Source organism: Periplaneta americana, chromosome 16 (assembly GCF_040183065.1).
Source record: "Periplaneta americana isolate PAMFEO1 chromosome 16, P.americana_PAMFEO1_priV1, whole genome shotgun sequence".
Lineage (NCBI taxonomy): Eukaryota > Metazoa > Arthropoda > Insecta > Blattodea > Blattidae > Periplaneta > Periplaneta americana.
The window spans coordinates 75,193,912-75,207,270 of record NC_091132.1 but is presented as its reverse complement, the minus strand read 5'-3'; the positions used below and the strand labels follow the sequence as shown (position 1 = coordinate 75,207,270).

The window sequence follows — 13,359 nt, the reverse complement described above, 5'->3', positions numbered from 1 at the left end:
AAAAGAGCTGAGACAGCCCAGACACTAGCTGGCGAATAAAAGCAGGTGGGTGAAACCGGGATACGACGTAGGCAAATGGACGACAGTACCTGTGCGAAAATGACTCAATATGTAAAGCTCTTTCGTCACTGGAAAACGCGAACATATTTTTGGAACGTACTGTTTACTATGACCGTAAGGCTACTATGACTGTATATGCGGTCTTGGATCTGTGTGGAGGTCGGTTGAACTTCATTAGTAGAAGGGGTGGGAGTGAAGTACATTAAAAAACTCAGGTACAATAAAAATTGAAGTAAAAATAAAATGATGTCTCTGTACAATCGGCCAGTTTACATAAATAATTTGTATGACCTATTTAAAGAGCATAGAAACCGGACATGTATGCAAAGAAGAGTGCTGAAGTGTATCTACAGGATTATCCCTACCGACCATTTTTCCTAATCGTTTATTACAAATGACTATTTTTCCGAAATCTCCGTCTCCCCCCCCCCCGAAAGCTAACTTCCGAACATATGACGTGAAGGGTAAAATTTTGGTCTTCTTCAGTCAAAAATCGCATTTTCGTTTTCTTGTAAAAACTGAATCAGCAATCTCTTATTTATATGTTGAGCAAATTTCAATGCTCTGCGGCGCTCGAAAGCATAAAAATTATGCAGTATCTAAATGATTGCACCCTTGAACTCCAATTCCATGCAGATTTTACACAATTTTAAGTACATTTGTCGGATTCGCAGTGTAAAGGCTCTTTCAGTTTTGATGCTAGGAACATGACTTTTTACTGCATGTTCTATATACCATGGTTAACAAATTAGAATGTCAGATTTTTGATATGTCGGTTACTTTATAAAGTAAAAATTAATTTGTATAGCAATAGGTACTAGAAAATAAAAAAAAAAACTAACTTTTGTCAAAATAATATATTTTTTTCTCCACTCTAAGAATATATTTCTAAGATATGGCTGCTTAGTGCTTTTCTAGGTACATCAAAGATACTGTAATTATTTTTCTAGATCATATACCTACTTAAAATTTGTACGAGGAGATAGATTTTGAAAATATATCCCAGTTTTTTTTTAGAAAAAAAAAGGCATAACTCAGAAAATATCTGGGTGACATGCATTAAAATTTGTAGCATATATATAGGCCTATATTATATGTTGAATTGCTAAAAAACTACAGAAGGTAGAAATTTCACCCATCCCCCGCTTAATTCCGAATATTGTTCAAAATATGTTTAAATAAATAAAACTATAAGGATGGATGATATCTTTTTAATTTCAAATGCGTAATTAATAATAGTTATCATTATCAATTTAAAAACAAATAAATATCTACTTAAACTATGCAGTGAAGTTGTGTCTAGTGGCACGAAAATACTCAGGCGACGATTTTCTTCCTTGTATTGGAGGTACTGCAGAACAGTCACCGTAATTCTATGCAACTTATCCATTTCTTTCTAGATATTTGGTTTCACTTGTCATATCCTAAATTCCTGCAGTAAAGTTTCTGTCTTTCCTTGTTCTTTTTTTGGAGTTAACTTAAACCAGTATAAAAGTTTGGGTGATCTTTTCTGACGACCAATTGGAAGGAATTATGAAACTCTTCGCTTAGACCAGCACTTTTAAACCTTTTATGCTCGACCATGCCGAAATGTAGTAATTATACATCTAGTAGTAGCCCTTTAATGCACCTCATTAAAGTACACCTATTCATTGTAGTTCAGTTATTCAGCCAATGAGAAATCACCTTTGTAGCATTATAAAAGCGCAAGTATCGATTATTCTCGGATATGCAATCGAAAGACAACTAGCGAAAAGTCACAGAGGCTGGAAATCCTAAACTGTCGCAGAAGGTTATGTTCTGTTACTATAATAATTAGCGTTAATTGTAAATAATATTCAAATAAATTCAATTTGTCATCTCGTTTTTCAATTCTAAATCAATTTCCAGGTTATATCAAGACTAATGTTCATGTTATTCTCTAGATTATATCAAGGTCAATGACATTCGTTCCTCGGAAAAAAATAAATACTTTCGCGTCTGCGCACATCTCACAATTTAGAAAGTCAGTTCCGCTCCTCACTTAGATAACCATAACATGAATACCTTATGAATAATTTCAAGTTAGAAATATGGTCGAGCATAAAAAGTCGTATGAAACTTGCTTGCGCTCGTTTCATAAACAAACATACTCGCGTCTTAATTACTACCATTATAGGCTCGTTGCATAATATACTATTTCAACATGTGGCACATCAAGAGTGTAATATAAACAACCGCGGCACACTCATATAAACTAAACCAGTGGTTACCAACCAAGGAGGAATTTTGAGAGTTTTAGGAAGGAATATATTTATTTAATTCTAACTTGTGCCACATTCGCTGAAATTTGACTTTTGTGGACTCACCGTTTTGCTGCTCTCTTCACTTTTACTTTTCCAATTTTAGCTAGGACAACCTTTACTCTTTTCTTGCGGAATACCAGTGGATCATTCGTGGCACACCTGTTGAAAATGGCTGGCTTAGATTGTTGGTACGATGGTTGCTTACACAAAGTAGCTTGGTATTGATCTCTGATAGCAATTGGATATCTTGCGGGCATAGTCCATCTCCTGCCCCGTGCTCTTCGACCTCTGATGTAATTTATTTCAAAGTACTTCTAGATAACTTCTATTTATCCACAAGAATTTTTTCGCAGTTTTTCGAGACAGCTCGGCACGTCTTCGACGGGAACATGTGGGAGTGCTAGTAACATAATGTCTTATGCAAATCTAGTCTTTCAGGTAAAGCTCCCTGTAAAGCAGATTCGAATAATTTCAAGGGAAAAATTGTTCCGGCGCCGGGTATCGATCCCGGGACCTCTAGTTGAACGTACCAGCGCTCTGCCAACTGAGCTACCCGGGAACTCCACCCGGCCCCGGAAGAATTTTTCCCTTGAAATTATTCAAATCTGCTTTACAGGGAGCTTTACCTGAAAGACTAGATTTGCATAATATTTACGTCACTGTGTACGTTAACAGAAAACCACAATTCCAAGTCACACAGAGATTGTGTGCACTCGATGTGGGTCTCTGGCGTTTCGTCAGCCCACGCGAGTTGGGTGGATATAAAGGGAAAAGTTGAGACGGTGTCGGGTGGAGTTCCCGGGTAGCTCAGTTGGCAGAGCGTTGGTACGTTCAACCAGAGGTCCCGGGATCGATACCCGGCCCCGGAACAATTTTTCCCTTGAAATTATTCAATATAATATCTGTCTATCTTTAGTTGACAGCTTTCAAAGTTGTTATATTGCTCCTGTAAGCCTTCTATTTGTATTCTTTTGTACAAATTCAGGACTAAATAGAAGAGTCAGGCAACATCGCAGTCACACTATTTACCGGTATTATGGCCTTCCCAGAAACACACAAAACTTTATCTGGGAAAGTTTTTATTTTCCGGAGGAGAGCTTATAGACAAGCACCGCAGCCTTAGGCTTAGGCCTACTGTGCAATCTCCTTGTTTGGGATGTTTTTGAAGTCCTTAGACCCGCTCTTGAATCACGTGATTCACTGCTTGGTGCCATTTGATCGATTCAGTAATGGCATCAAGTTCTGACGGATCCACATGAACAGCAACGCCTCCCCGTCATCTGGCAATGTTACTTGAATCGCGAAATTTTAATTTCGAACTGAATATAAAGCACTTTGAAGTACGTTTGTGTAAAAATGTTCTTTGTTAGAAAGCAAACAGAAACCAATTTTGCACACTTTCAATACATTTTACCTTCTCGGCCAGATTTAAATTTATAATATGCATACACGTGCAGTATTCCCCTTCTGCATGTTGATTACGGTAAATTTAGAAAAAGAGATACAAAAATACTAATGATATAACTGGAATATTATGTTCGGATTTTCTTAGTAACAATAACGACATCATGCAAGCATAGAAATTAATTATTATTAACTAATATTAACATTGACCATGTATGGTGGGTCCCTATCACCACGGCATGGCGCGTCCTCAGGTTGCGGATAGAGGAGACGGCCTCCAGATATGGAGGGTAGCTGCGAATATATTGAATAAGCAGTCGTGGACAGCCGATAAGGGGTGGTCCTCCAGCTTGGGGGTTGGGCGAAGGGCTAACAACCCATCACCGTAAAAAACAGCTTGTTACGAATTCCTACAGTAAGCCTCGGAATAGGACTGATTCTCTGGCACGACCACAGCAAAGGAATAAGGTTTTGAGATTTGGCACTTGGAACGTAACTAGTCTTTATAGAACAGGAGGGGTAACATTAGTAGCAAAAGAACTAGCTAGATATAGAATAGACTTTGTGGGAGTACAAGAGGTTAGGTTAGATGGGAATGGCATATCACAAATAGGAGATTACTTGTTGTATTATGGGGAAGGAAACAATAATCACCAATTAGGAACAGGATTCTTTGTACATAAAAGAATAAAATCAGCAGTAAAAAAGGTCGAATTTATCAGTGACAGGTTATCATATTTAGTACTTAAGGGTAGATGGTGCGACATCATAGTTATAAATGCTCACGCCCCTACAGAAGAGAAAGACGACTATATAAAGGATAGCTTCTATGAGGAATTGGAACATACTTTTGATCAGTTCCCTAGATATCATATGAAAATTTTATTGGGGGATTTCAACGCTAAAGTAGGACGGGAGGATATTTTTAGACCAACTATTGGAAAAGAGAGCCTACACGCAATTAGTAGTGACAATGGAGTTAGATTAGTCAACTTTGCCACATCGAAAAATTTAATTGTCAAAAGTACAACATTCCCCCATAAGGATATACATAAATATACTTGGACTTCTCCAGATGGATTGACACACAACCAAATAGATCACGTCTTGATAGATAAACGGAGACATACTAGTATAGTAGATATTCGAACTTTCAGAGGTGCAGACTGTAATTCTGACCATTATTTGGTGATTGGAGAATTAAGAGAAAGATTATCAGTAGCCAAGCGAGTAGAGCAACAAGTTAATATTACTAAATTCAATATTTTGAAATTAAAGGACGAGGAAGCTAAGCAAAATTATCAGGTCGAAATTTCGAATAGGTTTGCCACTTTAGAAAGTTCCGACGAAGTTGAGAAAGAATTAGATGTTAATAGCGTGTGGGAAAATATCAGAGATAGTATCAAAATTGCAGCTGAGCAGAGCATAGGTTATTATGAAACTAAGAAAAAGAAACCGTGGTTTGATGAAGATTGTTGCATGGTAGTAGAAAGAAGGAAACAGGCAAAATTGAAATTCTTACAGGATCCAGTTGAGGAGAATAGAGATAATTATTTCAATGAAAGACGGGAAGCAAGTCGTACACTTAGGAATAAAAAGAGAGGTTACTTGAAGGAAAAACTGAATGAGGTAGAAACAAATAGTAAGAATAAAAACATTCGAGATTTATATAAGGGTATAAAGGAATTTAAGAACGGATATCAGTCAAGGGTAAACGTGATCAAGGATGAGAATGGTGACTTGCTTGCAGACTCTTCATCAATCCTAAACAGATGGAAAAACTATTTTGCGCAACTACTAAATGTACATAGGCCAAATAGAAATGATCGGGACGATATTGAAATACAAACTGCTGAGCCATTTATACCCGAACCCACGATTTCAGAAGTCGAAATTGCGATAGAAAATCTGAAAAAGTACAAGTCTCCAGGTATCGATCAAATTCCAGCAGAATTAATACAAGAGGGTGGAAGTGCATTAAATAGCGAAATTTATAAACTTGTACTTGCTATTTGGGAAAAGGAAATTGTACCAGAACAATGGAAGGAGTCCATAATTGTACCTATTTTTAAAAAGGGGGACAAAACGAACTGTGGTAACTTTCGAGGAATATCACTTTTGTTGACGTCGTACAAAATTTTGTCCAATATTCTTTTGAGGAGATTAACTCCGTACGTAGATGAAATTATTGGGGATCATCAGTGCGGTTTTCGGCGTAATAGATCGACTATTGATCAGATTTTTTGTATTCGGCAGATAATGGAGAAAAAATGGGAGTATAAGGGTACAGTACATCAGTTATTCATAGATTTCAAAAAGGCATATGACTCGGTTAAGAGGGAAGTATTATATGATATTCTTATTGAATTTGGTATTCCCAAGAAACTAGTTCGATTAATTAAAATGTGTCTCAGTGAAACATACAGCAGAGTCCGTATAGGTCAGTTTCTATCTGATCCTTTTCCAATTCACTGCGGGCTAAAGCAGGGAGATGCACTATCACCTTTACTTTTTAACTTCGCTTTAGAATATGCCATTAGGAAAGTTCAGGATAACAGGCAGGGTTTGGAATTGAACGGGCTACATCAGCTTCTTGTCTATGCAGATGACGTGAATATGTTAGGAGAAAATACACAAACGGTTAGGGAAAACACGGAAATTTTACTTGAAGCAAGTAAAGCGATCGGTTTGGAAGTAAATCCCGAAAAGACAAAGTATATGATTATGTCTCGTGACGGGAATATTGTACGAAATGGAAATATAAATATTGGAGATTTATCCTTCGAAGAGGTGGAAAAATTCAAATATCTTGGAGCAACAGTAACAAATGTAAATGACACTCGGGAGGAAATTAAACGCAGAATAAATATGGGAAATGCGTGTTATTATTCGGTTGAGAAGCTCTTATCATCCAGTCTGCTGTCCAAAAATCTGAAAGTTAGAATTTATAAAACAGTCATATTACCGGTTGTTCTATATGGCTGTGAAACTTGGACTCTCACTCTGAGAGAGGAACATAGGTTAAGGGTGTTTGAGAATAAGGTGCTTAGGAAAATATTTGGGGCTAAGCGGGATGAAGTTACAGGAGAATGGAGAAAGTTACACAACACAGAACTGCACGCATTGTATTCTTCACCTGACATAATTAGGAACTTGAAATCCAGACGTTTGAGATGGGCAGGGCATGTAGCACGTATGGGCGAATCCAGAAATGCATATAGAGTGTTAGTTGGGAGACCGGAGGGAAAAAGACCTTTAGGGAGGCCGAGACGTAGATGGGAGGATAATATTAAAATGGATTTGAGGGAGGTGGGGTATGATGATAGAGACTGGATTAATCTTGCACAGGATAGGGACCGCTGGCGGGCTTATGTGAGGGCGGCAATGAACCTTCGGGTTCCTTAAAAGCCATTTGTAAGTAAGTATGTTGTAATATTAACATTGATGTTGCTCAGGAACAACCATAAAGGGTAAAGGTTGGTAATAATGTGATACTAATAATATTACGATAGATCTTTTCGAGAATTTTTTACAATTTTACTGAGCGAGAGGAAGATTTGTTTTTTTTTTTTTTTTTTGCGTCAACGTATTAACAGAATGTTCCTGGACAAGTTTCTGCACAAAACCGGTCCATCTCTCGCTCAGTAAAATTGTAAAAATTTCTCAAAAAGTACTATCATAATGTACAGTATTACCAACCTTTACCCTACAGGTTTTATTGTTAGAAAATTTGCCTGATTCGGAAAACAAGGTGATTTCGGTTTATATCCATTCCGAAAAATGTCCAATCTAAACAGACTTTCGGAAAAACGGATTCTGCAATAATCTTATTTGGAAAAATAGCCGTGCGGAATAATACTTTCAGAAAAATGGGCAGCAATCGCACAAACATTAATTAAAATGTGCATCATACGTTTACAATTTCAGTTAACATGTTTACCATATAATTGAACAAAAGTTCCGATAGCCGTACAGTTTTTATTAGGACAGAAATAATGATAAGAAAACAACTTGTATATCTGGTAAACTAATATAATTACTTAGGCCGGTGGTCGTCAGCACTCGCTGAAATGTGCTAAGGGTACGCGGTGCTGTCCCGTGTGCACTGTCGTGCAACAGGGAGAGATAGAGAGCATACCCGCTAGCAGCTACGGAGAGCACCCTAGTGCACTGCGTTTTCCGCTGGTAAGAGTAGCCCCAGCGTGCTCTGTGCTGACGACCCCTGACTTAGGCTGTAATATGTCTTACATATAATTACAAGATGTTGAAAATAAATTATTGATTACATTTCAGCATATGACAAGAACAATAAAAATGACTCTCGCAAGAAACGTAAGACAGAAAACATTTGTAGCATTTTATAACACCATGGCAGTTCCGTTATTGATCTACAGATCAGAAACCTGAGCATTAACCACTAGAGGAAAACAACGGACCAAGGCAACAAAAATGTGACTTCTAAGACATGTAGCAAGGCTACAATTTCACAGTCATAAACGAATGAAGAATTAATAATTGATCTACAGAATCAAGTTTGAATTCCACAATAAAACACTACAAGGAAAGGTGGTACGAATATGTGCTGCACAAAGTCTGGAGATAGCAAGTTTACTTTAGCAATTATTACTTTAGAGGTCTGCAGACAAAAGAAAATATGGATAGAGGACATTTGAGAAGATATTTATGCAACCGGAACAGGATAAATCTGCCTAAACCGTGTTGATAATGATGATAATACTACACATTTCATGTCAATTAAGTTACCTTATTCCTTGTTCATGTAGTATGTAGGCTCTAACGAAAGTCATTATGAGATTTTCCTTGGGGAAATTTCTACATCTGTTGCTGAAAATTGTTAAATAAAAACGTTAAATAAAATATAAAAATCTCGACACCATACTGTAAAAGAGATTGTGCGAAAAAATATAGTATGGAGACTTCAAATTATGTCTTAAACAAATAAGTGTTAATTTTTATTTTAGTAGGTTATTTTACGACGCTTTATCAACATCTTAGGCTATTTAGTGTCTACATGAGATGAAAGTGATAATGACGGTGAAGTGAGTTCAAGGTCCAGCACCGAAAGTTACCCAGCATTTGCTCATATTGGGTTGAGGGAAAACCCCGGAAAAAACCTCAACTAGGTAACTTGCCCTGACCGGGAATCGAACCCGGGCCACCTGGTTTCGCGGCTAGACGCGCTAACTGTTACGCCACAGGTGTGGACAATAAGTGTTAATGATATAAACATTTTAGGTATCTCCGACGTTTCAAGGAAGGAGCTGTCATCAATATTCAGTATTTCCATGAACTTCGCTGGTCCGAAAGCACTGAAATGAAGTTTCACATCACCTCAAGATAAATAAAGGGGACTGAGAGCATGTAAAGGATAATTTTGCAATTTGCCTTATACATAATATGATTGATTGTTTCAGGAACAGGAGTGCATCACCTTAATGGAACAAAGAAGGAGACATAGTAACGACGACGCGGAGCGTTTGGAACCATGCACAGTGACTCCATCGGCTGTATCATGCACATTTTCGAAAAGGAGAGAGATCTGAATTAAATTTGGAGAGGTCTAATATGTACAAATGTATAGGCCTATTACTATTCGAGTTGTTCTCTTAGGCCGCCATGTTGGATCTGGGTTGCTTCAACATTTGTAAGACCAGTTTTGGGTAATTAAATCGGGTTCACGTTACAGGTACGAACACCTGATTCAAGATTAGATCTCGAAAAGAGTATGTGTTACTAAATAGCTTTATACAGTGCGCGGAATATAGGGGAGATGGAGGCAGGTTGGCTACAGGGGCACGTTGGCACACCAGTTTTATTTCTGTGGTTATGCGATGGATTGCAACACCACGCAGACAATATGACTCCTGCTTTATAAAGCTCCACGGAAGCGTCAGACTTTTGTGGCAAGCGGTAGAAGAAGGAAGTCATACAGTTGTTTTTGCAGCGAAGATAAGTAAATTTTCACCATCTCGTGATTATTTTTTACAGGGTACATATGTAATATTAATTGAACTTTAAATACATCGTTGGAAAGTACATCTAATTGGCTCTGTTTCGTGTTAATTTAATTTCGATCATTCATTACTCAAATTCGTAATTTTTAACATAAATCAAATATCCACACCAGAGGCAAGTTGGCACAGTTAAGGGGCAGATTGGCACGGTGTTTAACCTACCCCGCTGTGTTACTATAAATGATTATATAAATTATGCAATAAATAATTTACTTATTCATACAATTTTTTATTATATAAGTTCAATTTAATTGATTGTAAATATAAAAAATATATGTTCATTGCAGTGAATGAGAAAATCAGGACTTTAAAAAAGCTGAGAGAGCAACTATTTCTTCTGATAATATGATGCTACGAGGTGTCAGTGCTGTAAAGTTAGAAAACTCAAGTGTGGCCAAGGGGCCAAGGATTTTAATGTCCAATTCCAGACTCCCACTCGGTATTTTAGGTAAGCTACGGATGAGGACATAAGGGGAAAATTGTCTACTGCGATATTCACTGACTCTCCAGTTAAGAAAGCACTAGAGGAGAGGATATCGAAAAAGGATAATGAATTTGTTCAACAAAAATACAAGAGGAGACTTTAGTAGTGAGAAAAGGAATCTTAAGACCAGTCGAAAGACAAAGAATAATTTAAAAAGGGAATGCAACGAAGAAGACAGAGAGACATATTATCTGTATTGTGTTAAATCTTACTCAGAATGTGCACCAGGTGACAGTACCTGGAGTGTAAATTGTGGCACATAAAAATTTGACAGATGGAAACAGAAACTTTGTATGCATAAACTCCTTCTCAGATATTTTTTAATAAGACAATATGATATATAGTCATTTATAAGTTCAAAATTAATTTTTCTAGGATTCAGTTCTTCTTTTATCTGAGTGTTTAACTCCATGGTTATATATTTATGTGCGTTCATCATATTGAATCATTTGCCTGTGTAAAGAAATAAATTCTAAACTAAAAAAATCTAGTCTTATTTGCAGTTTGCTCTTATTTAACATGTAGCCAATTTACCCCGTACCGTGTATCAATCTGCCTCCAGGGCGGGGTAAGTTGACTCAATCTGCACGTTTCAAAATAATACAACATTTCAAATTTAAATCGTGGTGAAATCTGAATTCAAATATCTCTCCAGATAGCCAAAGAACCACGTAGAACACCATCTTTGAGAATTTCATAAATTGCTATGCAAATTACAGAAAAAAAATGAAACGTAAAATTTGAGCCAACCTGCCTCCCTCTCCCCTACAACTTACCGGCATTATAACCGGACATAATGCGAGGTTTAGTGGGGAGATCCGACCGCTCTCTCGCACGGGAGGAAAAAGAATCTGCGGTAAATGGATGTGTTTTAGGTCTGTAGTCCCACAAAAATAATGCGTCGGTAAGAGATAATAAGAAAACGTTATCTTGATCTTACTTTTTATCAAAGTAGCTATATCTGAATGCAAGAAAATTCTGAAAAATCTTCTGCAACTCTATTTGTAATTCCATTCAGCACTCACCTGATTTCATTCTTCAGCTGGATTGCTCGAATACACTCTCTGTTTTAAATTCTCCCACAGATAAAAATCACAAATACTTAAAAATGAAGGAAACGAGCTGGAAAAAGTCCGCGACTAATTACGCTATCATCAAACACTTTTTCTAATGCTTCTAACGATATAGAGCCTGTATGTGAAGTCCAGTTATCCTACTGGAAGTAAGCATACTGTTTTTCATCTTCAGTCAAATTTGCAAGAAATAAAAATAGGAACTTCATGTACTAAACCAGGATTTTCATTGTCCCAGTGCCTTGTATTCTGAGAGGGAACATAACCGCTTAAATGGAGCCAAGCTTTGTCCGTCATAAATTGAGATGGATCAACAGTACCGTCATGAATAGACTGCAACATCCATTAACAAAAATTCACGCGAGTGACTGGATCCCCTTGCTGTAAGGAAAAAAGTGTTGCATCTGTACTGCTCTTAATATTGATCTTTGTGACCTGTCAGTCTTGTGCTAATCGACGTGAAGATTTCCTAGAACTTTGCTGTATTCTTGCCTGAATACACTGGTCAACAAAATTAAACATCTTTTTTGTTAAAAGATAAAGAATAGGTGATTCTTGTACGATTTTTTCGTGCTGATTTCAGATCTGTTTTCAAAATTTTTCTATCACCCAGGGTTTTTGAGTAATTATATGAAATGTACTTCAGGCTTTTCTTGTACTGATACCTTGTAACATTTTACCTAAGATCATATTTATTTACCTAAAATGTGTGTGAAATAGATTTTAGGCCAAGGATACAGAACTGGTGAGAGAGGAGTGGAAAGCAAGGGGAAAGCGTTGGTTCCCCGTCCACAGTCCACCGGCGTTGAATGACGTATCTGTGGCCCGTACGCAATCACATAAGACAGACACTGAATACAAATCCCCTCCCCTACCAAGGCAATGACGCGGGGGTGGAAGGAAGGGGTGAGTGACGTATTCCGATGAGTGATGTAACGCTACAATTGGCGCCCAATTCTGCATGCCTGTTTTAGGCTATACTTCGCTTGAGAAACATCTCTTTTGAGTGTCCAGCAGTAGTCTGACATAATATTTTGGCTCCATTTTTCCTGATAGAGCCCTTCCATTTCAGAAAAATCCTGATGAAAACGCTCCCTATATTCGTCGCTCACTATCCGAAGGTTTTGAGAAGAGAAAAGATAGATGAGAATCCAAGAAGTTATTTTGAGAGATATATGACACTCCATCACGTTATGGTTCTGAATCACCTCACTGACAAGTTCCATGGACGCTGAAGTAGTCACATCAGTTGCTTTGTGATTGATTTTGCATAATAACGCAAGAAATGTGATATTCTTCATAAATAAATCAGAGAAATTTCATACATTACTTTATCCCTCAATAGGGTTTCAGCGCTTAGCAACTGACTAAACAGAAGCGTCTTCCCACAACCACATGATAATAATAATAATAATCATCATCATCATCATCAGCATCATCATTATCCGGTGCGTGACAGCCTATAGCATAGAGGACCAAGTCCGAAACTAAAGCTATGATTGACGAAGAATTTTTGAAAAGATTAATAAATCCATTCCACTTCGCTATACTACGTATTTTTATCATATTACCACAGTCTAGTATATACATACACGAAAGTTGGGTTTATGAGGGTACTAGGAACAATAGACTGTGCAGATACTGTTTCGCATTGTCTGTAATGAGGCGATAGTAGCGATCCTAGTGGTTAGCAACTATATATGGATGCATATTTACTACATATTGAGCTTCATGACTGTATATACTATACTGTGATATTACTTGGTGTTGTATGTACACAAGTTAGCCTATGGATTGGTAAAAGACAAATAAATATCCGAAGTGTTTTCTGTCTCTGATTTTAATGGAAGATATTTTAAATTTGTTTACTTCGTTTTAAGGAGAGGCAGAGGTGAATATTTCAAAATCCACAAAATTTATCCGATTTGTTTGAAATTGATTATGTATACTAAGTATGTTATTAGTAATGGACATACCAAGTTTCAACTTTCTAACTACAATAGTTCTGTAAATATTAA

At 37.1% G+C, this 13,359-nt stretch overlaps 1 protein-coding gene across 6 annotated transcripts in view; it reads left to right on the top strand.

The window, feature by feature from the left end:
- LOC138716457 (androgen-dependent TFPI-regulating protein-like) overlaps window positions 1–13,167 on the top strand; it is a 72,498-nt gene extending 59,331 nt beyond the window's left edge. For all 6 annotated transcript variants that reach the window (XM_069849565.1, XM_069849567.1, XM_069849568.1 and 3 more), the window contains one exon: window positions 9,185–13,167. In XM_069849565.1, the coding sequence (XP_069705666.1) occupies window positions 9,185–9,228 (44 nt within the window). In that variant the 3' untranslated portion in view covers window positions 9,229–13,167. The remainder of the gene's footprint in view (window positions 1–9,184) is intronic.
- The last annotated feature ends 192 nt before the right edge of the window (window positions 13,168–13,359 follow it).